The sequence below is a fragment of the Dioscorea cayenensis genome, chromosome 20 (genome assembly GCF_009730915.1).
Source record: "Dioscorea cayenensis subsp. rotundata cultivar TDr96_F1 chromosome 20, TDr96_F1_v2_PseudoChromosome.rev07_lg8_w22 25.fasta, whole genome shotgun sequence".
In the NCBI taxonomy this organism is placed as follows: Eukaryota; Viridiplantae; Streptophyta; class Magnoliopsida; order Dioscoreales; family Dioscoreaceae; genus Dioscorea; species Dioscorea cayenensis.
The window spans coordinates 31,498,692-31,523,643 of NC_052490.1; the positions used below are offsets into that span (position 1 = coordinate 31,498,692).

A 24,952-nucleotide genomic window follows, 5' to 3' on the forward strand; every position below is an offset into this window, starting at 1 on the left:
ATGGTCCACAAAATCTTTGAGTAGAATCAGGATTTGTCCGTAAAATTTAAAACAGGATTCTAGATGTTCTTTACATTTCGAAAGGTAGATAACAATTGATTAACAACATGAAGGCCTCTCTCTCTGTTCGTCACAAGCTAGAATCGTGCCATCACAAGCATTGAATATATTGAGCAGGGGACAGTTGAGTCGATTTATTAATTCGGTCTTCATTGTAGTTGAATTTGTACCACTTGTCTCTTGCTCTCTATATAAAGCTCCTTCATTTCCATTCCATTCCATCCCATTCCCTCTCAAAGTTTGGGCACCTCTGTCCTGAAACATGAAGCACTTCTTAAGTGTCCTTGCTCTCATCTTGGTAAGCAATTACATATCCTCAATCTCATTTAAACATTCATATTCTTTTATTAATTAATATACTACCCTTTTTTCAGATCACAACAACATCTACACATGCATCCACAACCCAAGTCTACTGGCATAAAATGCTACCCAACTCTCCCATGCCCAGAGCCATCATGGATCTCATATCCTCTGGTTCTCTCTCTCTCTCTCTTTTGTGTGCATGTAGAGAAAAAACTTAGAAGTTTAATTAACAATAGTGTTATATTATATATAAGCTGCAGATGAACTTGGTGAAGAGAAGACAGGGACAGCAGTAAACGTAGGTAAAGGTGGAGTCGTAGTGAACACTGGGAAATCTGGAGGCAGTGGCACAAACGTCAACGTTGGTCATGGTGGTGTTGGAGTGAACGTCAAGGGAAAAGGTAACACCCAAGTTGGAGTTGGGAAAGGAGGTGTGAATGTGAACACTGGTCCCAAAGGAAAGCCAGTTGTGGTCAAGGTGCATCCTGGTGGAAGCCCCTTCGATTATAATTATGCTGCTACTGAGACTCAAGTCCATGATGATCCTCATGTAGCACTTTTCTTCCTGGAAAAGGATTTGAGCCCTGGTTCCAAATTTGATCTTCAGTTCACCAAGACGACCTCCGGGTCACCTTTTTTATCTCGTTCACAAGCAAACACCATTCCGTTCTCATCAAACAAGCTGCCTGGGATCCTAACTCGTTTTCAGGTAGAGCCAAACTCTATTACGGCTGAGACCATGAAGAAGACCCTAGTGGAGTGTGAAGAGCCGGCCATGGACGGGGAGAGTAAGTTCTGTGCTACGTCATTGGAATCCATGGTGGAGTTCAGCATGATGAGTTTGGGAACAAGAGACGTGCAGGCAAGCTCAACAACAGTGAAGGAGAAGAGTGGTGATGTTGAGGTGAAAAAGACTTTTAGTGTTGCTCCTGCCGGTGTACGTGCGTTGGGCGGAGAGAAGCTGGTGGCATGCCATGCGCAGCCATACCCTTACGCAGTGTTTTTCTGCCACGCAACGGGGAAGAGCAAGGCGTACAAGATGGCGCTGGAAGGGAATGATGGGATGAAAGTGGAAGCTGTGGCCGTGTGCCATCTTGATACGGCTAAGTGGAACTCGAAGCACTTGGCTTTCCAGGTGCTCAAGGTGAAGCCTGGGAGCGTCCCAGTTTGCCATTTCCTGCCAGAGGACCATGTTGTGTGGAGTGTTAGCAAGTAGGGTGGAAAAAGTTCATTATGTGATGGTGTTTGCTGGTTTACATATATATATATATATATATATTATTTGCTGTATTGTTGCATGGAATAAGAATGTCTGTGTGTATGTGCTTGTGAGACACTAGTCATCTTGTTGTATGTTATATTATATAGTAATGGAAATTAACTTTTCTTCATTATTAGTTTAATTGGTTGGTGCTATGTTCAAGTATGCCCTTAGACTTGGGTAATCAACGAAAATTTGTATTATAATGTACTCTCTTATTTAGAGTTGATAATGCCACATCTGATCAATTAATTAAATACACGATATATCGTCTAGATATGTGTCTAGTCATGGATTAGAATTAATAATTTAATGTATATGTTTTAGTTTAGACACATGCGCCTTAACACATAAACTCATTGAACAGATTTTTTCTTTTTTTCTTTTTTAAAAAAATAAACCACATTTATTATAAAAGAACAAATTTCTACCTTCACTCATATATTTGAAATTTTTATATTTTTATTATAGTATAAATACAAATATACAATAATATATAAATAAATGTCTTTTTTTTTAATAAAATAAACATACATCCTTTCAACATATAAATCTCATTCATAAATAATTATGCCTTAAAATGCAAAAAGATAGGGTAAAGCTAATTATATAACCTATGAAATTAGAGTATATACAAAAAATAAAAAATAAAAAAAATAAACAAATGTTTAAAATTCTGTGGGTGTGCGTGCATGTGTAACTGTCACAAAACTAGTAGTGATATAACAAATAAATTAACAAATGAATTAACAAATGATGGCATAACAAAAAAAAAAAAAACCCATTTACTCCATGTCAACATGTTTGTATAAGTTGCAACGTTGTAACCGAGTGTAAACATTGAAGAGTTTTTTTACTAACATATATATATATATATATATTAAGGGAGTGAAGAATTCTAAAATATTTTGAGAAGAGGTGGTAGGAAAACTATAGGGATAGATATCTTTTCTTGATTGTTTTTTTAAGAATATACAATGATTTAAACTCAAAATCACTTATTTAAAAAATTAAATTTTTTAGTATTTATGTCAACCTCTTTGATTGATTGTATATATTAAAAATATGAGTTTATCCAATTCATCTTAAATATCGTAACCCAAAAACATTAATCTTAGCCATAGTTAATTGAATTCTTTAAGTTGACATAATTCATCCTTAAATCGTGATTGAAATTATGTTTAAAAAGACAAATTAATCTTTTAATGAGGTTTTGAAGAGAGAAAGCGGAAATCATTGAACCACGTTAGTTTTGGCCAATTACATTTTAAATTATTTCCCAAATTTTCTCATGAATTCATGATCATCTAATTAAGAAAATTTTAGGATTGAATTCCCATTATAGCTAAACTATGGTAGGGTTTAGGAGTGTGCCAAATTGAGGTTCTCGATTCTGTTGGAGCTCTTTGATGAATAACTTTGAATATAATTTTCGTCAAAAAAAAAAAACTTTGAATATAATTTAAGTTTTTTTTTTTAAAAAAAAACTATTGTTGCAATACTTGAGTAGTAGTATGAATAACTCTCATAGGGAAGATAGACAATTTGACTCCCTTTTAAAACATGATTAAGGATTTGTAGTGTATATGTGCTACATTATCAAATAAAAGTAATAATACTAAAACAATAAAAAAAATAAAAATTGTAAACCTTTCATCTCTTATGCATAAAGAACAAATTTTATATATTTCTTTAGCCATCGAATAACTCTTAAAACACATTATGGACATTAAATTGACAAACTTATTTGTTTATTGACTTTATTAGCATTTATTACATATTTTCAAATTTTCATTTTAATTTATTAGAGACTAGGAATTATAGGGATCATGCTCAGATGCGTAACCTAACCATGCTTGAGATGAGCTTGGCTTCACTCCCTCATTCATTCTTTCTTATTCAAGCTTTTGCTTTTTTCCCTTCTTTTTTATTTAATTAAAATTTTATTAATTCTATAGAATCTTAAGTTTATGTTTATGTTAGATTTTATGTGAATTAACACATGATCATCATATATATACAACAATGGAGATTAATATTAACATTTAATGTTTATGGTTTCACATAATCATCTTGTCCAACCCTTACCATTTACATAGACATAGATATATGATGGTCGATATGACATGATGATCATCTAAAAAAATTTAATAAAAATTTAAAATAAATAAAATAATAATATTCATATATGCTTTATTCCAAGCAAATGAACTAGAAACATCTTTTAGTAAACCAGCCTCCCTACTTCATTAATTGTTAAGATAATTTTTATAAATTTCATTATCAAGTTAATAAACACCACATCCGTATGTTATCATCTTATTCCAATAACAGAAATCAATTCAAACAGCAAAGTAGTTTTATGTCTCGATCTCGATTCCCAATCTACAATTACATTTCCTTGTCCGACCGCCCTCAAACTCAATCAATTAAATAGGTTCATCATTTAATAAAAGAGGTCAGGACACATCATTAGTGTGTCCAAATACATTGACAAAAACTGTGTTTGTGTCTAAGAGAGTGAGCCCTTCTCATGATAAGGACTCAGCATTATGAGGTTGACTTGGACGCAGCACTAAATCGGACAAGTATAGTGTATAAGCCCTTGTCAAACTAGGGCCCCAATAGTAAATTTAGCAAAGTTGGAATGCTTAATATATATATATGGTCAATTAATTGTTGAATAAACAACATAAGGCAATAATAAATTAGAGCAATTACGTCACATAAATATAACATCATTCATACATAAATATGATGGCTTGATTGTTTTGTCTTATTGTGTTTTTGTTGTTTTGTCTTCATTTGTCTATAAAGGAATGCTTGTTGGTGCCACTACGAAAGTTGGTGCCCCTCTCCTTTATCATTACTCTAACATTGAGACTCAAGTCCATGATGACCCTAACATAGCACACTTCTTTTTGGAAAAGGACTTGAATCCCGGTTCCAAATTTGACCTCCGATTCACAAAGATGACCTCTGGGTCACTCTTTATATCTCGTTCATAGGCAAATACCATCCCGTTCTCATCAAATAAGTTGCCTAGATCATAACCTATTTTTAGGTCGAGCCAAGGTCCGCTATGGCTGAGGCCATGAAGAAGACACAGACGCTCGTGGAGTGCGAGGAGCCAACCTTGGAAGGGGAGAGTAATGGAATCTATGGAGGAGTTCAGCATGATGAGCTTGGGAATGAGAGATATATAGGTAAGCTCAACAACGGTGAACGATAAGAGTGGTGATGCTAAGGTAAAAAAGATCTGCAATCTTGCTCTGACCGGTGTGCGTGCGTTGGGTGGAGAGAAGCTTGGTTACATGTTCTTAAGTCAGTTAGTCTGCCAGTCCCCGGACTAGGGAATCCGTCAAATTCACATTGCAATATACTCTAATTCTATTTAGAATTGATGGTGTTATATCAGACTGGTCAATTAAATACCCTGTCACGTCGAATCACTGATTAGAATTAATAATTGAATATTTTGATTTTTAAATTATACCTATACCTTAACAATTTCTCCCTTCACTCGTATATTTAAAATTTCTATATATTGTTGATTAATATTCTATGATTAATATATTGTAGTATTTCATATCATAACAACAGCTACCCATGCATTCACCTCCCAAACCTACTGGCAAAAAATTGTACCTTACTCTTCCATGCCCAGAGCTATCCTAGGACTTATGATATCTTTGGTTCTCTGTGTGTGTCACATCCCAAACAGGATCCGATTTAATACACATATAGCACCGTCAATTCTAAATAGAATTAGAATATATTATAATGTGAATTTGATGGATTCCATATTTTGGGAACTGACAGACTGACTAACTTTGGAACATGCAACCAAGATTCTCTCTACCCAACGCACGAACAACGGTTGGAGTAAGACTGTAGGATTTTTGGCCAGTAGGTTTGGGAAGTAGCTATTGTTATGATCGGAAATATTTCAGTATATTAATCACAGTACATTAATCAATAGTATATAGAAATTTCAAATATACAAGTGAAGGGAGAAATTGTTAAGGTATAGGTATAATTTAAAAATCAAAATATTCAATCATTAATTTTAATTAGTGATTCGATGTGAAGTGTATTTAATTAACATGTTTGATATAACACCATCAACTCTAAATAGAATTAGGGAATAATCCCCCAATTAGTCCCTCTATTTTACTCACGCTGCCTTTTTAGTCCCTCTATTATCAAACATCCCAATTGAATCCCTCTCTTATTTCTATTGAAAATTTTAATCCAAACACTAACCGGTGTTAGTGTCTCCGTTCATTGATGCTTATGTGGCACTTTTATAGCATTTTAAGAATTATAATATTATTAAAAAATCATAGGAAAAGCCACTTCATTTCGGATGCAATCTCAAACCCTAACAAACTCTCCTGCAACCCATCCATCTCCTTCATCTCGTAGTCCTCGATCCCCCACATTTCTCTATCGTATCGGCGACATCTCTCGAGATTTCTTCCACCGTTTCTCCCATCTCCTCTAGCTGTTGCCAACACTATTGAAAAGGACACAATCTTCCCGCACTTCTTCTCTGACATCGATCATCTACACTAGACCATCATTTCTAGTCAAGTGTCCTACTAGTGCCATTTGTGAAGCTCAAGGTAAGAGAGATAGTATTTGGCAATAAGATTCTATTTTTAATTTTGGGCTTGATTTCATCTTATTGGATTAGCCTAGTGTTGTAATGTATGAATAATCAGCTATTTTGGATCAGGAAAATATTTGGTTAATAAGTTGTTGTGTAGAGATTCTTGATTTGATCTCAACAACTAAATCTTGTTCTTTTGCATCAGCACTCAGCTCATCAAATGCTTTTCAAATTTACAAGGTTTATGTTTTAAAATTCCTATGGTGTGGTTTTTAGTTTGTTTATTAATTTTTCTTCTTTGAAATTTTGTATGTCATGTTATAAACACCTAAATGTGTGTATTCTATGCGTAGATATGTTGTATTATTTATGTATTGATTGATGAATTGTTACAATTTTTTGTGGTTTAATTGGTCTTATTCGTATTACATGCCTCAAGGATGCCCAGGTGAGCTCGACAACAGAAATGAGAAAGAAATTGACACCGAAAATGACATTTTAGAGCCACGGTATTGTAGCAACATTGTAGTAGGCACTGTAGCACAAAAGAGTTAGGAAACGGCGAAGTCTTGGGTTTTGTTGATGGGTTTTCTAACGGCCATGAAAATGCCTGTGAACCGACTGAAGGATGCGCAGTTTATTATAGCAGTTACTGTAAAAGTTTACTTTAGCACTTTACTGCATTTTTTTACTATAGCATTTCACTATAGCACTTCACAGAATTTTTTGCAGAAATCCCGAGACTCTTATAGATTCCTTCACATTTGTGAACCAAGCCGTGAAGCTAACCCGAGAGTGGTTTTAAAAGGGTTTTTAGCGCTTTTGAGCAATCATTCATCCCTCCTTTTGAAGCTCTAAACTCCACAATTCAGATCCGAGGTGAAAGAAGGTAATTGATGACATTTGTGAAGAGGAAATCGATAGGAGAAGCATAATCTACCAAGTTCCACCCTTGATCCTACTTATAGAAGCTTGGAGATGACGAGGAAAGCTGCCCCCATTGCAGCCTGTGTGGAAGCTTTTCGTGCAATCCGAAACGTTAGTTGGCTTCTAACCTTTGAGGGAGTTTTACTTATAATTGTTTTAGTTGTTTTTACCATGATGAACTTTGTATTTTCTTGTATGGACGGCTAAACCCCAAGGTCACTGGATGTCGGTGAACCTTGAGGTGAACTTGTTTGTATGATTGCTTAGTTTGCTTTGAATGCATGTGGTTTGATTTTGTGATTCAAGCTTTGTTTCCTTTGATGTGTTGAATTGCATGAGAACTCTGTGGTTCGACTCCTAGGTTGTACTTGTATGCGTGGGATGCGCCCTTGTATGAGACTTATATAGGTTAGAAGGGATCCATGTACAAATACAACGAGGTATTCAGGTATTTTGTACCCCTCCAACCATTAGGGATAAAACTAGACGTGCGTTTACCCTAATTAGAGAATTCCATGCCCCCATTACAATCGTAGGATGATTTAGTTGAAAGAGATTCCGGACCAATACTCGTACAGAATTAGGGGTAATCACCGAGGGATTCGGGATTACCTACTTTAGGAATCTTTTGGGTCCAAAATCATCACTGCTTTGTAACCTTAGCATTCTTCGAGCATTAGTAGCCCTGAGGGAATCCGCATCCGTGACTGTCCTTTCTTCTAGATTTCCCACTCTTTCATCCTGGCATATTTGCATCCTCCTTTAGTAGTTTTTATTCCATTTTGATAGTTTATAACACTTGTACTCCAATTTGTAGGCTAAACAATAAGTAAAGAGGAAGTAAGGGTAGCTCCATAGCCCTATGGAATATGACCCATGTGTCGCTCACAAGGTATTACTTGATGACCCCGTGCACTTGCGGGTGTTCACATCATCATGTTTGATAATCTCTTACCTATTTAACTAATTGCGTGTCAACTTTGGATTCATGTAGTATGAACTTGAAAAATATGCTTTTCTTCGTAGATCATGAGCCTTTTTTTCTTGTAGCATTAGGCTTTAATTTGTTTTAATTAATGAGTGTGGTTGGTGCTTTTTGATGGTCGGGCATTAAAGAGTAGGAGGCTAGCTGTATACCAAAACAAGAATGTAGAACAAAGTCAGCAAACCTCTGCTTCATTTAAAGCTGTAGACTTCCCATCACATAATAGTATGCCATCTGCTACACCTTAAGAAAAGTCTTGAATTTGAAGCAAAGTTGTGGGTTTTTCTTTAATAGTAACTGTGCATTTGTTTTGGCCTCAGACTTCAGGAATGACATGCAATGTTTTGTTATGTATTCAATTGGAGAATGTTTTGTATAAATAACTTCTCATTGTGGACCAGAAGTTTATGTCTCTATCATTATGTTTAAATATCATAAATATGAAAATAGATCATATTAATTTGAAAATTTTGAATCATCAATGAAGTTTGGAAATTATGTGGTAAATTTTACTTTTGTTAATGGTTGTCTTGACAGATTTAACAGCATATACCACATATGTCATGCAACCTCTCAACATCTTCATAGTTTTAAAGTGCAGATTATATCATATCTACAAAAATACACAATTAATATTTAGCAGATTGAAGATATGCAATTTTTGCAGCCAAAAATTTTATTCATATGAAATTCAATTCAGTATGAAAGAAAACATCCACATGCGTATAATGTCCATATTACAGCTTATAACAAATTATGTTTACCAACAATGTTGTTGCTCATCTAAAACACAATTAAAGCTTCACTGATTTGTGAAAGCAACCATTCCGATCCAAAGTATGACATACAAAATAAATAATAGGGAAACAAAACAATAGGAGAAATCATTCCTTGGAGATTTTCCATCCTCTTCTACCCTAGCATTTGGGAGTATGTTGTTATTTGTCATCAACTGGGTTGAGATACAACACACGTTTGATGAGGAATAATCATACCACAATGGATGTTGGGGGAGAAATGGAGGAAGATGATGCATCCAACGATTAGAGGACATGGGAGGAACAATAGTGAAAATCTTAGAAAAAGTCATCGATGCAATGGAGGAGAGTGAAGGGAAATCGAAGGCTAAGGGAGTTGAGGAAAGGAATGGAAGTGGGGGTGGAGAGTTAGTTAGGGTTTGGGGGAAGAGATATTTGAGACTCTAACGGTGGCGGAAATCTCCAGAAAAGTTACCGATGAGATGGAGAGTGGTGAGGGTCGATGGCGGGAGGAGAAAGGTGGGGGTGGCAGAGAGAGAGAGTTTGTTAGGGTTTCGAGTTTGGAGGGGTTTGAGACTCATCCGAAATGACATGGCTTTTCCTATGATTTTTTAATAATATTATACTTTTTAAAATGCCATCAAAGTGCCACATAAGCATCAATGGACGGAGACACTAACGCCAGTTAGTGTTTAGATTAAAATTTCCTAATCGAAATAATAGAGAGATTCAATTTGGATGTTTGACAATAGAGGAACTAAAAAGATAGCATGAGTAAAATAGAGAAACTAATTAGGGGACTATTCTTAGAATTAGAGTATATTGTAATGTGAATTTGACAGATTCCCTAGTGTGGGGACTGACTAACTGACTAACTTAGCAACATGCAACCAAGCTAATGTTAAAGGAAAGTTTTACTACCATATGATAAAACATACAACAAGATGAGCAGTGCCTAATAAACACACATAGAGAGACAATCTTATTATTTCATGCCACAATGTCGGAACCAATATGTATATATAAACTAGTCAACACAACTTCCACCCAATACTTCCTAATAGTCCACAGAACATGGTCCTATGGTACATGCAAGATGGCACACAGACAAAACCTCCATCTTCGTCCCATCATTCCCCTCAAATTCCACCTTGTATGCCTTGCTCTTCCCCATCGCATGGCGGTTAAACACCGCATAAATGTATGCCATGCTATCAGCTTCTCTTCACCCAATGCATGCACACCAGCTGGAGCAAGACTGTAGGTCGTATTCACCTCAACATCATCACTCTTCTCCTTCTTCGCTCTTGAGCTTACGTGCAAGTCTCTCGTTTCCAAACTCATCATGCTGAACTCCACCATGGATTCCAATGACATAATACAGAGCTTACTCTCCCCTTCTATGGCTGGTTCCTCACACTCCACGAGTGTCTTCTTCATGGCCTCAGCTGTAACGGGTCTTGGCTTAACCTAAAAATGGATTAAGACTTAGGCAACTTGTTTGGTGAGAACGGGATGGCGTTTGCCTATGAATGAGATATAAAGAGTGACCCAGAGATCATCTTGGTGAACCAAAGGTCAAATTTGGAACCATGATTCAAGTCCTTTTCCAAGAAGAAGAATGCTACGTTAGGGTCATTATGGACTTGAGTCTCAATGGTAGAGTATTGATAAAGGAGAGGGGCACCAGCTTTCACAACGGCCCCAACATGCATTCCTTTGTGACTAGCGTTCACACTCACATCTCCTTTCTCAACTCCAACATGGGTGTTGCTTTTTTCCTTGACGTTCACTCCAACACCATCATGACCAACGTTGATGTTTGTGTCACAACCTCCATGTTTCCTAGTGTTCACTATGACTCCACCTTTGCATACTTTCACTAATGTCCCTGCAACCTTCTCTTCATTTAGTTCATTTGTAGCTTATATATAACATTGTTGTCAATTAGGTGGCGTTTGGTCCGCGGTAATGTGCAAACATTACCGGGAATCTGGTGGTAATCTGTTCAGATTACCATGTTTGGTTACTGTAACAGTGGTAATGTTGATGGTAATGTAATATTACCAATAGTGAAATATTACCAAGTAAGGTGGTAATGTGATTACCACCAAAACAGGTGTCCATCCAGATTACCAGGTTGGTGGTAATCTGCCATGTATTTTTTTTTCAATTATACCCCCATTACTTTAATGTAATTCCTTATCAAACCCTAGGGTTTTTATTTTCTCTTTCATTAGCCGCCACCATCAACCCATCGGCCAACACCATTCGCATCTCCGCGTCGCAGTCCCGCCGCTCCGCCATCCCACCTCATCTCCGTGCCACCGCGCCAGCGTGCCGCTTCTCCGTTGTGCAGCCTCTCCATCCTACCGCCACGTCGCCGCTCCACCATGGGCCTCATCTCCTTGCTGTTGTATCGCCGCTCCGCCGTGTTCATCGCCTTGCTGTTGCGTCACCGCTCCGCCACGCGCCTCACCTTCATGCTACCACATCACCCTGCCGCCTTGCCGCCGGTATTCTTTTGATTTCTATTTTTGGTTCATATTGTGATCTCTCGGGTGTTTTAATTAGTGTTGTTTGAGAAGTGAAGGGATGTAAATTTCTTGATGCCTTTGAGAAATTAGTGTTGTTTGGGCTGTCGATATTTTCATTTTCTTTTTTCCTTTTTGTGACTTCTAATGGTCTTTGAGATTTTTTTAAATTTAATGAATTATGGTTCCTATAATTCTGTCCAGAATTATGGTTCTTATATTGATTGGTGCTTGTTATTCTTTTTCTAAAAAAGAAGGGATTTTGGAGCTTTTTCTTCATTTTAGTTGGAGATTGATTGATTCCTCTGTTATACATGTGAATTGAAGATTGATTGATTTTGGTGCTTGTTATAATTCTGATGGTCTGATATTGATTGGTGCTTGTTATTCTTTTTCTGAAAAAAGCGATTTTGGAGCTTTTTCTTCATTTGAATTGGAGATTGATTGATTCCTCCGTTATATATGTGAACGTTTTTCTTTCTTGAGATTTCGCATTTGCTGAAGAATCACTGTTTTTTTCTTTTTATATTTTTTTGGTTTTTTCATGATTATATGTATGAAATTATGATTTTTTGCTCTGTAGGATGCGTATGGATCTACTGTACTCGCGAGTTGAAAATCAATTTTTTTTTTGTTAGATTAGACGTGGTGTGAGTTTTTCCACTCATTGTTGCTTTCTGGATTTGGCTATCATTAGGCATTTGTCTTCTTTAATTCTTTTATGGAGGTTTTGGGTTAATGATATTTGTTCTTATATGAACCTTTTTTGATGGTTCTGAGGTTTATTATCACTTAACTAACTCATCTCAAAGATTGCCCACTTATTAATTTTAATACTGGTATTTTTGCAAAGAAGTTGTTTATGATTGTAAACGACCCCTTCATATGAACCTTTTTTTTAATATATAGTTGGGTTTGTTCTCAGTTGATGTTGTTGAATGTGCAATCCATTAGTCTTATGTCTTCTATGTTAAAATGAAATATCTCAAAATCTCCTTTTGGGGTGGGGTGTTATAATTTTTTAGGAGTCATAGTTGTGTGATCTTTACATCTTTAACATGTAATTATATGCTTATCAAATGTCGTATGGCATTCCATATTGCTATAGTTGTGTGATCTTTACATCATTAACATGTAATTATATGCTTATCAAATGTCGTATGGCATTCCATATTGCTATAGTTGTGTGATCTTTACATCATTAACCTGTAATTAGATGCTTATCAAATGTCGTATGCCATTTCATATTGCTTTTAGGATATGATCTAGTTTGCTCAATACTTGAAGCAAATTATAGCATTTTATAGTACATTTTACATAAATCTTTTGTGTGCTGCCAGGTTAGTCATTTATGTTTATTTTTTCTTTTTTTTTCTTTTTTGTAGATGGATCTTTTCTCTCGTGAAAATTTTGGCTTGCTTGCAACCATAACTTATTTGTATGCGGAGATGATGAATAAACTATCTATATTAGTTTATGTCATTGCCTTGGAGCGTAGGCGTAAAAGAAAGCGGCCACGAATTGCCTATGATAGAGCAAGTAGGCAATTGATCAGGGGTGTCAATATGTATAGGTTGATCTTTGAGAGTGATCTAGCGTGCATTGAGAGTACTCGTATGGATCGAAGGGCATTTCATTGTCTTTGTGATTTACTTATCACAATTGGCAAACTAGGAGATACTAGGAATATAGGTATTGAGGAAATGGTTGCAAGTTTCCTATATACCATTTCACATGACCAAAAAAATAGAGTTGCAAAAAGGGAATTTGTTAGATCCGGTGAGACAATAAGTTGACATTTTAAAAGTGTCTTAAATGCAATTTTGAAATGCCATGAAGTTTTACTCAAACAACCAGAACCAATTCATGAGAACTCAACCGATGACAAGTGGCGATGGTTTAAGGTAAAAATATTAATTTGTGTAATTTTTTATCAAAGCTTACTATACTAACACTAATCTATTTTATAGAATTGTCTCGGGGCTTTAGATGGAACATTTGTCAAAGTAAATGCCCTTGCAGTTGATAAACCTAGGTATCAGACAAGAAAAAAATGAGATTGTGACTAATGTGTTAGGTGTGTGCTCCCAAGACATGCAATTTATTTATATTTTACCGGGGTGGGAAGGTTCAGCAGCTGATTCTAGGGTGTTGCGTGATACAATTTCTAGGAGAAATGGTTTAAGAGTCCCACAAGGTATACAATTGTTTAGCATGGTTAGCTTTTAAATTTGGTTTTGTTAAAGTGCTAACAACCTTTAACATGGTTATAGGTTACTATTATTTATGTGATGTCGGTTACCCAAATTGAGAAGGGTTTCTTACTCCTTTTAGAGGACAAAGATACCACTTAAATGACTGGAGGCAAGATAGCCAGCCCTCCACACTTGAGGAGTTCTTTAACTATAAGCACTCATTTGCTAGAAATGTCATTGAGAGATGTTTTGGTCTACTAAAAGGAAGGTGGGCCATTCTGAGGGGAAGGTCATACTATTCTGTGAAAACATAATGTAGGATTATATCTGCTTGTGCGCTACTACACAACCATGTTAGGAGAGAAATGCCTATTGATCCTTTAGAAAAAACAGTTGGAGAAGATATTGTAGGGGAAGAATTAGATGGTGATAGAATTACCTTTGTTGAGTCATCTTATGCTTGGACAACATGGCGTGCTAATTTGGCAGTTGATATGTTTAATCAGTGGAGGCGTAGTAGAGGCCTACATAGCCATGTGTAATTTGTTGTTGTTGTTGTTGTTGTTGTTGTTGTCATTGTTGTTATAAATGCTTGTTATTTAAATAACACTAATTTAATATTGTTATTTCCTTTTCATGTTTAATCTTGTGTTTATGTATAGCCATGTGTTATTTCCTTTTTGTGTTTAATATTATTATTTCCTTTTTGTGTTTAATCTTGTGTTTATGTATAGCCATGTGTTGTTTCCTTTTTGTGTTCTTTAGTGTCTTTATTTTTTGACATAGGATGGCTGAAAATGTGAACAATGATGAGATTGATACAAGTGAGAAAAAAGGCAAGAGACAAGCAAAACAAGGAATCAAACATGTTTGGACTGCAGAAAAAGATTTCATGTTAGTTGAATGCTTGACTAGGCTTGCTCAATCTAGAAAATGGAAGGCTGATAATGGTCAATTTCGTCCTGGTTATTTAGCACAACTTGAGAAATGGATGCGTGAGAAGATACCTGATTCTAATATCAAGGGTTTACCCCAAATTGAGTCAAGAGTGAAGTTGTGGAAAAGACAATACCATGTTATTCAAGAGATGTTGGGCCCAAATGCAAGTGGTTTTGGTTGGAATGATAACACAAAATGCATCATATGTGATGTTACTGTATTTAATGATTGGGTGAAGGTAATTTTGGTCTAATCACAATTTATGATTTTTAAAATTTTTTGTTACACTTCTTTATAATTTATTAATCTTGTTGATGTTTACAATTTATTTCTTTGTTTATTTTCAGAGTCACCCAGGTGCTGATGGACTAAGAAACAAGCCTTTCCCCTACTTAGAAGAGTTGAGCCAAGTATTTGGAAAAGATCGAGCCACCGGGAGGGTGCTGAAACTCCAGCTAATGCTGTTGAAGATCTTGAAAAATGAGGAAACTGTAGGAAATACTGAACCATCTATAGGAGATGCTTTTGTTGACTTAGATGGAGAAGACAATACAAGTGTCCCTGATGTAAGCCCAATTAATGCTACTGCTACTTCATAACCAGGTCCATCACAAGATGCACATCCAAAGAAAGTTAAGCATAAACGCTCATTAGGTCAAGACGTTGGCAATGATGAGTTCTCAAGCACCATTAGCTCTATTGGAACTTGGATTGATAGTTCTGGAGAACACATTTCAAGACTTGCTAGTTGCTTCCAATTCCTATCTGATGAGACAGAGGCAAAGAAGAAAGTTTATACTGAGCTACTGAAGATTGAAGGCATGTCCCAATTGGAAAGAATCAGAGCTTGTGGGTTAATTGTATCTGACACTAGTAAGGTGTCATATTTCTTTTCACTTCCTGATGAGTGTAAGAAGGATTATGTTACTTGGGTATTAGGAGGTTGCCAGTAGAGTTAAAACTTGATAGGGTTTTATAACTATTTAAATTGTGTGATGTATGTTGAGTACAACAGGTAATGTGTATGCTATTATGTGGATTGCTTGTTATGTATTATTTTTATGTTGTATAAACATTTTATATATTGTGTTATGCAACTAGTAAGGTGTGACTGAATTTTATATGCTTAAAACATTTTATTTGCTTTGTGTTATTATGTATTCAATTGTGACAATATTTTCTTGGTAGATATAAGAGTGTTTAGATTAACTTTGTATGCAGGGGTATTTTGGTAATTTGTTGTATTACATTAAATTTGCTCAAAATTGTAAGTTGTATGCTGTTGTATTTAGGCAACTTCAACAAAATAATAGTTGAGATTATATTTCTTTGGATTAACTTTTAAATACAAAATTATTTTTAAAAGAATAGCAAAAGAATGATCAATTTGCTCAAAATTTTAATACAAAGGTATTTTTAAAAAATGTGAAAAAATAATTTTTTTTATATTATCATTTAATTAATTAATTATCTAATCATTTTAAATTAAAGTTTTCAAAATTTTGTATGCAAGAGTATTTTGGTAATTTTGATGTATTATTGAGGTGATTACCATGACTAACCAAACATGGTAATGACAGATTACTAGTAATATAAAGTTCTCAACCAAATATAGTAATCCTACATTACCACAATATTCCCAGTTATATAACATTCCCAACCTCATTACCACGGTAATCTCATTCCCGTAATAATATATCATTACCGCGAACCAAACGCCCCCTTAATCTTCTAAGATTCCTCCTCCCCGGTTCACCAAGATGACCTCTAAGTCACTCTTTATATCTCGTTCATAGGTACCGTTAAATAACCTGGTTACCGTGCAACTTAATATATAGATTTTAGTTCTTGGTACTGTAAAAAATACACTAAATTTAGTGAATACAACATCAACATCATGAGTCATTACTCCAGTTTAAATCAAGCAGCTATGACGGTGTTACAGTACCTTAAAGCACCATAATATGCCTCGACTTTTCATGGTTGCTCACATAATGCAACCCTTCAAGAACCAGACAACATCCTTGTTTTCTTCAAGGCCATGACCATGCCTCAATGTAAAACCTTTCGGCCTTCACCAAACGTCTTAGTAACATATACAAATGTTCATAAGTTACAACAAAACAGAGAAAGGACAGCAAATACTATGTAAGTAACCAATAAAGAAAAATAAGCATTTAACATCTCTAAGTTAAAGTAGATGGAAGGGAAGGGATGTGGAAATAAGACTAGAAGTTTATAAATGAAAAGGTCCATTATACAGAGGATGCACACCTGTAAAATACTAAACATTGCCGATTCAATAGCCTGCTAACGGCTCAAAGGGAAAAGCTATGGAAATGTATATCGATAACATAATGGGATCAAACATGTACACAATACAAACTTTACGCTTAATGACGATGGCCTATGGGTGTTTAGAAATTAAGGGCAAACCATTTTTAAAGGCTTCATAAATGCAGCAGTTTTATCCATGATTTTAGAAATAATAAAAAATTAAGAAGATAAATAGCTACCAACCAATTTTTTTTTTTTAACCAAGATGAGCCGCTAGTCGCTAAAAAAAGTAGGAACGTGCACAAATATCGGCGGAATAAGTGAGAATGGGGCCCACGCACACATGGGCGCAGGGACCACCCACATACAATCACTACTCACACTCTAAAAAATGTGCCATCAACCAAAATTCGAATTTTCACCACTTGTTGGTAGCTACCAACCAAATTTAGTGCTTTGTTCTATGTACTAATGGCTAGTTTTCCTAACATGGAATAGTTCTTTTATCTTTTCTACAGTCTTTTATTGTCTCTTAAACCATTTTATCTAAAGTTGGCACCTTTCATCACAAAGACATGAATGCTAATTAAATTCTGATAGGCAGAGTGGAAAATCAATATGATCACCAACCGGACTATTTTGCTTCTTTAACAAAAACTTCCAGAAAAGATGGAAATTATGTTCCTCTTTCATATTGTAATATTCAAATAAAGAGATAAAAGTGCAAATATATCTAACCCTCAGTCTGATCGGTTAGAGAAGAGTACCTTTCATGATTGAAATTCACGGTTGCATATTATCCGGACCATGGTGGATGGCTTGAAATTTTGCTTGATCCAAAGTTCCCTTTCACAGAATTAAAACTATCTGAAACACTAGATACAATTGTTGAGAAGTTTGATTCAATGCACTCCACAAAGAGTAGGATAACAGAGGAGTCATATCTGTAGAAGAAATACTATCGTTTATTTAAGTGATCCAATAACACTACACATTTCAAGTTTTATAGATGACGAAGCAAGTATTTCAATTTAAGAAGCAATTATCATAAAGAAAGTTGAGTTACCTAACTATTTCCACATAAGAAGCATTCAAAACAAAGAAAAAGAAAATAGAAAACATTAGCATACACACATGCAAGAAAACTGTTATACTTTATCACAACGTAGATGCTTAACCAATATGAAAATAGAAAATGTGACAGATACCATGCGAATTGTTAAACTTTCCCACGTTTGAAAAAGTTGTGATACGCCAACCATTGAATATTCTAATGGTATGACACTTGAGTGTAAGGGGGAGGGCAAAAGTTTGAATTCTTCCCCCTGACAATACTGTTTATGCACTGTGCACTTGACCCAGTACTGTTCCTGTACCTGTGGGAGAAACTGTGGTTTCACTCCTCCAAAGTTATAGGGTAGGAGATTTTTCTAGGAGGTCTGTAAGCCACCGTAACTGGTGCACCTCTATATATGTCTATCCATTTGACAATCTCTTAAATGGGGTACTTGTTGCCTATTAGCCAACAAAAAAAAGAAAGAGTTGTGATACTAAAAGATGGCAAGGTTATATAGTCAAACACAGAGGCCTAAAAAGTAACTAGTATAATAACTCTACAAACCCTGAATGTTGTTGATTATGAAAACTAGTATGCCCTACAAAACCAATTCTAGTTATTGTTTAATAATAAAATAATTTTATTTCATTGCATGCATAATTATGGGTATTGTATTATTCATGTTTGATGATATATTACTATGGGATTGCATTGTATAGATTTCAAGTTAATGATAGAGATCATTAAAGTGAGACATGATTATCTATGTTTCTTGCAAGTTGCAACCCAAAATAGTTCACAACCTATGAGATAAAATATGATTTTGTATTCATTATTGGTTGTCACATGTTGTACTACTATATGTGATAAAGTGGTATGTCTCAGCCACTAAAGTGGAGACTCTTAGTAACATTGTGGATATTTGTAGTTGACAAATATTGAACTAGACCATACAAAACTCCTAGACCAAACACTGTCATAGAACAAAAGAGTTATTCTGTTACAGAAAGTCCTTATTACTTGAGAATGTTATTAAATCTTATGTATAAATTATATGACTTTGATAGTGTCAACCGGTGATGCTAATTACAGGCTATATACGGACACGTTGGGTTATATAATAAATACATGAAGGTTTGTAGTCATCCAAGATGGGATCTATCACTCCTATTGTAGGAGAGAATATTCTAGATTGTGTTTCTTATGTGTTGGATAAAAATCTGGCCGGTTATTTTTTGAAAGTATTTTATTATATATAATATATATTATTATATATTTTTCCTTAAATTGTTTTGTCCAATAGTGTAAAGAAACACACATGTAAGTGGAGATCGACAATGTCATTGGTGGTCTAATTATCCCACTTATATGGAATATTTATTGATAGAGGGACTAATATGTAAAATATTATATTGGGGTCTCACATATGAATATCTCTAATCTTTGGATTAAATTGCAATTTGTTGATGGACATGATTGTGACTATAAAATTAGTATGGACTAATTTGCTAAAGATGTAGTGATATGAGATTAGGGTTTTTCAATGAATGAATTTGTGATTGCCATCAAAAGACGGCTACGGCAAAAACCCTAATATTCACATTAGTTGCTTGGTGCAAAAGAAGCCATCACTTCTTCCGGATCAAGGGTGAAAAGTTCGAGAACATTGTGTGTGTGCGTTGGAGGATTTTGCGCTTGTGAAATCTCTGTGAGGTAACCCTGATCTTTCACATCTATTCATGTGTTCATGTGATCGATCCTTGATAATTAATCAATTGTTGATTAAATATCAATTAATTGTAATTCACAGTCCTAATTTGATTAGAACGATTTTTCCTAACCCTAATTTGATTAGATCGATTATCACTAACAGATTATCTCCCACACCTTTCAATAATCGAAGTTACCCAAGATCCAAAAGCCTTTTTTTCCATTTTTTTTTTCAGTAAACTCCATAAAAATTTATGAATAACCATCAGATAAATGAGTAAAATATAGGTATAGCCATATCTTTTCAAAGGTAAAATGCTAGTGTTAAAGTCTTAACGAGAAAGGCCATTGAACTGAAAGATATATCAATGTTTTAAGGGACACATGAAATAGCAATATAAGTTTGTTATCCTACAAGTGGGCTAAATGGAATAGATGATATAGGCAGGTAAAAAACTATCCGACTTACATGAAACCTGAATGAGGCCAAATCAGAGACATCAAACAATATCCTGATAACATTTGGTTAAAATGTTGCAGTCAAATTATCACATATTTGACCCATTTCCTATGGTCTTCTTTTGCTTTATACTACATTTCTTCACTCTATAAGCAGAATAAAAAAAAGCAATTGCAAATCAAAAGCCTTTCCCATATTAAGAGAACATGTTTTGCTGCCATACAAAATCTCCGCTAACAGTTATACTCATTATTTTCTCCAGCAATAATTGCAACAGATAAGGTAACACAAAAGTTATAAAGACATTTCTGCAAATTTGCACTGCTAATGAAGAAATTGAAAAAAAATAGAATGCCAAAAGAACCATGTCACCGAAAAGGAGAGAACTTATGAGCGGTTTTAAAAACATCGTTGGCAGTTTTATTGAAAAGTCTTACATTATATTTCTAGTAGCCAGAGTCACTCAGTCCAAACACTGCATAGTAAAGCTCATGTAACTATTGGTGAGTGAGATTTCATCACAAAAGAAACTTCCAAAATTCCTCAAAAGTTAAAGATCAAAATCATAATTTCTACATCATCACACACCCAAAATGTCAATGCACCTTGGCAGATGAGATGTTCAATTCCAACAATCCACATATAATTCAACATGTTTCTTAATTATCTTTATCACTACACTATTTACACAAAATATTATCACATTCAAAACAATAACTAATTAAGAGAGAGAGGACCCCAACGGAGGAACAACTACGGCGCTCTGCCTCCCTCAATCCGATACGGGTCGGATCCATCCCTCATCACTGCATCAGCATCCGGATCCGAAAATAACAAACAAGGTCCCTACTCTTTAATCCAACTTAATTAGCAAATCAAACAAATTAATCAAGAAAGAGATCTAATCCCTCATATTTAAATAATTAATAATAAGGCAATGTGCCTCACGAATCAAACCATCTTGAGTGCTTGACTTGATCTCTTCTTCATATTAAAACCAAATTAATAATTAATTAATTAATAAGTGTCACACCTCATGTGATAACTGACAATCACGTCCTCTTTGAGAGCTTGATCTTTCAAAAGACTGAATCCAAAAGCAGAGAGCCAATTACGATGCGACGTGCTTCTGATCTTAATCCCTAGCAACGAGCTTCTTTAATGCGAGGGATGGTTGATGGGGACCGCCTATCATGTCTGCCAACTCTCGTGCTCCACCCAAGCTCCGTATTGTACGCGAGAGTCCCCGCCTTCCGCATCAGTCCTGCTTTTTTCCCGCATTTCATCAAGCATTTGATCGCCATCTGCAGTCCTTATCCACTGTTATCACTCGTGATTGATGCACTGAAAGGAAAGCATGTCTTTTGAGATGATTATAATAAATAAATAAATCATTTTTGTTTCATAAAAATTATAACTTCCCCACATCACATGTATGTATGAAAACAAAACTTCCAATGCTCAATCTTCAACATCTTGTCACAAGTGTAACAGTAAATCTTCATTTATTCACAAAGATGACTATTATTAGTGTATTACTATTATCATTATTATTATTATTTATTTATAACTAATGTACGATAAACTCCCTCGTACGTGTATATATAATGTGTGTGAGGGTGCAACAAAGTGATTTATGGTACATAACCAGTAAAAAATTATGGTGGAATAAAAAATTTATATTTTTACCCTCCACCTTGCATTCTTATATTGAAATATTAAATAGTTAATTTAATTTTTTTATTTTGCAAACATAATAAGTACTTCTTTATATTGAATTTTCACAATTGTGCACCTCACACAAAAAACTCATGTTAATACCTCTTATTACTTGAATCAAATGACTATGATATAATATATAATTTTTTACATTAAATTAATAAATACATATTTTATTTCAATAGTTTTCTTGAATTTGTAACTTTTTTTTTTTATTTAAATTTAATCTATAAGAGCTCCGCCCTATCAAGATACAAAAACTTTTTCGGGATTCAATGGTCTAAATGGAACTATAGAAGAAGAATCAATAATAAACCACAACAATGCATTTGATTACTAAGAACATCAAGTGGGTAAGAACCGTAAGATCAAGTGGTTCATAAGAGTGGTTAAAAGAACATCATCAATCACGAGAGATGGGTCCCAACCATGCCGACTTTCACACGCGCACGTTTCTGGAACAAGGACTGCTCGGAGCCCCACCAACCTTCATTTCATACCCAGCAGCTCATTTTAGAATTAAAAAAACTTTGTGGGTCGCCTGTACGAAAATTCTTGAATCTATTATATTCATCAACTTCATATTATTATAATAATATCTAACACTGAAGAAGAAAAACTCAAAGTTTGAGGCTGTGGTACCGCGTCATGGGTAGACAAAGATGCACATCACCTCTCTCTCTATCTCTATAGACAAATATATATAAAAATATAAACATTGACAAATGAGCAAAGTCAAACGTATGGGAGATGTGGTTTATAAACCTAATAAAGTTGTTGTTCAATCTTTGAGCTATCTTTGTTTTCCTATCTTTCTCTGCAGATCACTGTTCATAAAATCGTCTTGTTCTTTTTTTGATTTGGTTATCAGCGTGCATGGACTTTGAGGACTGGGATTTGCAGGCTGTGGTAAAAAGTTGCTGTTGTTCTGAACCTGTGCTTACTACTGCTACGACGACAGTCATGAGAGATCCTTTCTCTTCATTTCCAATATCATCAGTTCTCAAGGAGTACTGTCCAAAGGAAGATGAAGATCTTCTCACTAGTTTCCCTGATCTTTTGGCTACCAAAACAGCTCTTCATGAGCTTGAAGAGCTCTGCAAACCCTTCTTTCTCAAACCCCAACGACCACCCCAAAAACAGCTGCAGCAAGAGAAGAAGAGAACCCCTTCATCCTCCTCATCACTCCCTGTTGCACCAAAACAACCCTCACGTTCCAAGAGAAGGTATAACCCCTCTCTCTCTCTCTCTCTCTCTCTCTCTCTCTCTCTCTCTCGTCTTGGAAACCTTATGAGTTAAATTAATGAAAAGCAGGAAGAGCCAGGTGAAGAAAGTGGTATGCCATGTCCCAGCTGGAGACAACTCCTCTGACTTATGGGCTTGGCGTAAGTACGGCCAGAAACCCATCAAAGGCTCTCCATATCCTCGGTATTTGTTCATCCATACTTCCATGGTCCTTTCCTCATTTCTCCATTCGTCTTTTGCAATCTGATAATTTATTGATATTATACATATATATATATATATATAGAGGTTACTATAGATGCAGTAGCTCCAAAGGATGTCTAGCAAGAAAACAAGTAGAGAGAAGTCAGACAGACCCAAGCACGTTGATCATCACCTACACAGCTGAGCACAACCACCCAGTCCCCACTCATCGGAACTCCCTCGCCGGCACCACACGCAACAAGTTCCCCATTCCACCGTCCACGGCCACACAACGTGCCAGTACTAGTACTCCAACTTTGTCCCCCACCACTCCTCTCAAAGCCACAGTTTTGGAAGGAAATGAGGAAGACATGATCTCCATGGTTGATGAGGATGTGCTTTTCATGGACTTTGAAGGATTAAACACTACCGTGTCAGACTCCACGTCCGGGTTCTTTGATGGGGTTGATGGATTGCCAGATTTTTTCATGACTCCTTCTTGGATGAGTTCCAACAACGCCGCTGCTGCAGCTGGTGGCGGATGACATATATCTCAGGGTGTTTGTCTGCCTGCTTGCATGCATGTCTCAACTTTGAAGTTTCTTTTTGTCCATGTTTCATACCATGTGTAATTTTAGCAAATAAATATACTGTTTTTCTGTTCATTTGTGAAGAATATTGGGAGCTTTTCTTGTAAACTAATTAAAGCATCTTTTATAACTTATAAGAGCATCTATCACTTTGGTCGATCAGTCGTTATCAAAACTAGTTCCAACTTTATTCATTTTTAAATAAATGATAATTAAATGATAATTAAATCCATTTAAAGAGAAATATAAGTACACGCAACCCATTATTAATGTATAGATCATGATAATGGATCATTGATGAAAGTGTCTTTTTTCAATCTGTGATTGTTAATTCACTGGCATGATCACGTGCCATGCTGTCTGAAACTTGCCGGGTTTCATGGCAAAACTGGTAAACGGTCAAGCTGTGGGGATGAAGTAGGCACTTAGCACCGCGTCTGAGAATTTCTTATTTTAATATATATATTAATATTAATAATTTTAGTAAAAATGAAAAGTTTATAACTATCTCAGACGAGCCTTATTCACACTGGACAGTGACCAGATCACCCTTCATTTCTCTTCTTAGAAGCTAGTATAACCTTTTGAGTTCTAAAGTTATGCTCGCTTAGGCCTTGCTTGGATGGAATTTGGGGAAGGTTGATAAAGTAAGATAAGATAAGGTAAAGAAAAAGAAGGTAAGGGTTGAACTCATATCATGCTTGGGGCAAGAGTAAAATAAAAGAAGGTTATTTAACTTTTTGTGTTTGGATTGGAGGTAAAGGAAAGTAAGAGTTGGTACTAATATTACCAAAATATCCTTAATATGTCTTATATTTCCAATATTTGTTATCATAAAATATTACCAAAATAGGACGTTTACCCTTTGAGATATAAACTCAATAATAACAAAATAATAATTTTTTAATTAAAAAATAATATGTTTAAGAAAAAAACACTATTTATTGTTCGGTCATTATATTATTCTAATAAGGGCATTATTGTCATAAAAAAATATGAACCCTCCTCAACCCTCCAATTTGGAGGGTTGTGAAGTGGAGGTAAAATGGGGTGTTTTCAACCCTCCATTTACCTCCCAAATTTTTACTTCACCCTCAACCCCTCACCCCAAGTAAAGGTTCAAATAACCCT

General features: G+C 35.3%; 2 protein-coding genes across 4 annotated transcripts; both read left to right on the forward strand.

Moving 5' to 3' along the window:
* Window positions 1-209: 209 nt before the first annotated feature.
* Window positions 210-1,763, forward strand: LOC120251905 (BURP domain-containing protein 3-like). Of its 2 annotated transcripts, none has more exons than XM_039260553.1 (3): window positions 210-358; window positions 435-537; window positions 621-1,763. In XM_039260553.1, the coding sequence occupies exons 1-3, from the start codon at window positions 323-325 to the stop codon at window positions 1,580-1,582; spliced, it is 1,101 nt and encodes a 366-aa protein (XP_039116487.1). In that variant the 5' UTR covers window positions 210-322; the 3' UTR covers window positions 1,583-1,763. The 2 variants fall into 2 exon arrangements, with proteins under 2 accessions (XP_039116487.1, XP_039116488.1); XM_039260554.1 differs by having other exon boundaries at window positions 211-358; window positions 627-1,763.
* A 20,780-nt stretch (window positions 1,764-22,543) lies between these two features.
* Window positions 22,544-23,955, forward strand: LOC120251733 (WRKY transcription factor 22-like). 2 transcript variants are annotated; one of them, XM_039260369.1, is made up of 3 exons: window positions 22,544-23,029; window positions 23,115-23,231; window positions 23,335-23,955. In XM_039260369.1, exons 1-3 carry the CDS (start codon window positions 22,680-22,682, stop codon window positions 23,774-23,776), a joined length of 909 nt encoding a protein of 302 aa, XP_039116303.1. In that variant the 5' UTR covers window positions 22,544-22,679; the 3' UTR covers window positions 23,777-23,955. The 2 variants fall into 2 exon arrangements, with proteins under 2 accessions (XP_039116303.1, XP_039116304.1); XM_039260370.1 differs by having other exon boundaries at window positions 22,547-23,029; window positions 23,118-23,231.
* The last annotated feature ends 997 nt before the right edge of the window (window positions 23,956-24,952 follow it).

Coding starts and splice junctions, on each gene's coding strand:
- LOC120251733 (XM_039260369.1), top strand. CDS start 22,680: ATGGACTTTGAGGACTGGGATTTGCAGGCTGTGGTAAAAAGTTGCTGT. Junction 23,030..23,114: donor CCCTCACGTTCCAAGAGAAG/GTATAACCCCTC, acceptor ATTAATGAAAAG/CAGGAAGAGCCAGGTGAAGA. Junction 23,232..23,334: donor AAAGGCTCTCCATATCCTCG/GTATTTGTTCAT, acceptor ATATATATATAG/AGGTTACTATAGATGCAGTA.
- LOC120251905 (XM_039260553.1), top strand. CDS start 323: ATGAAGCACTTCTTAAGTGTCCTTGCTCTCATCTTG. Junction 359..434: donor GTGTCCTTGCTCTCATCTTG/GTAAGCAATTAC, acceptor CCCTTTTTTCAG/ATCACAACAACATCTACACA. Junction 538..620: donor CATGGATCTCATATCCTCTG/GTTCTCTCTCTC, acceptor ATTATATATAAG/CTGCAGATGAACTTGGTGAA.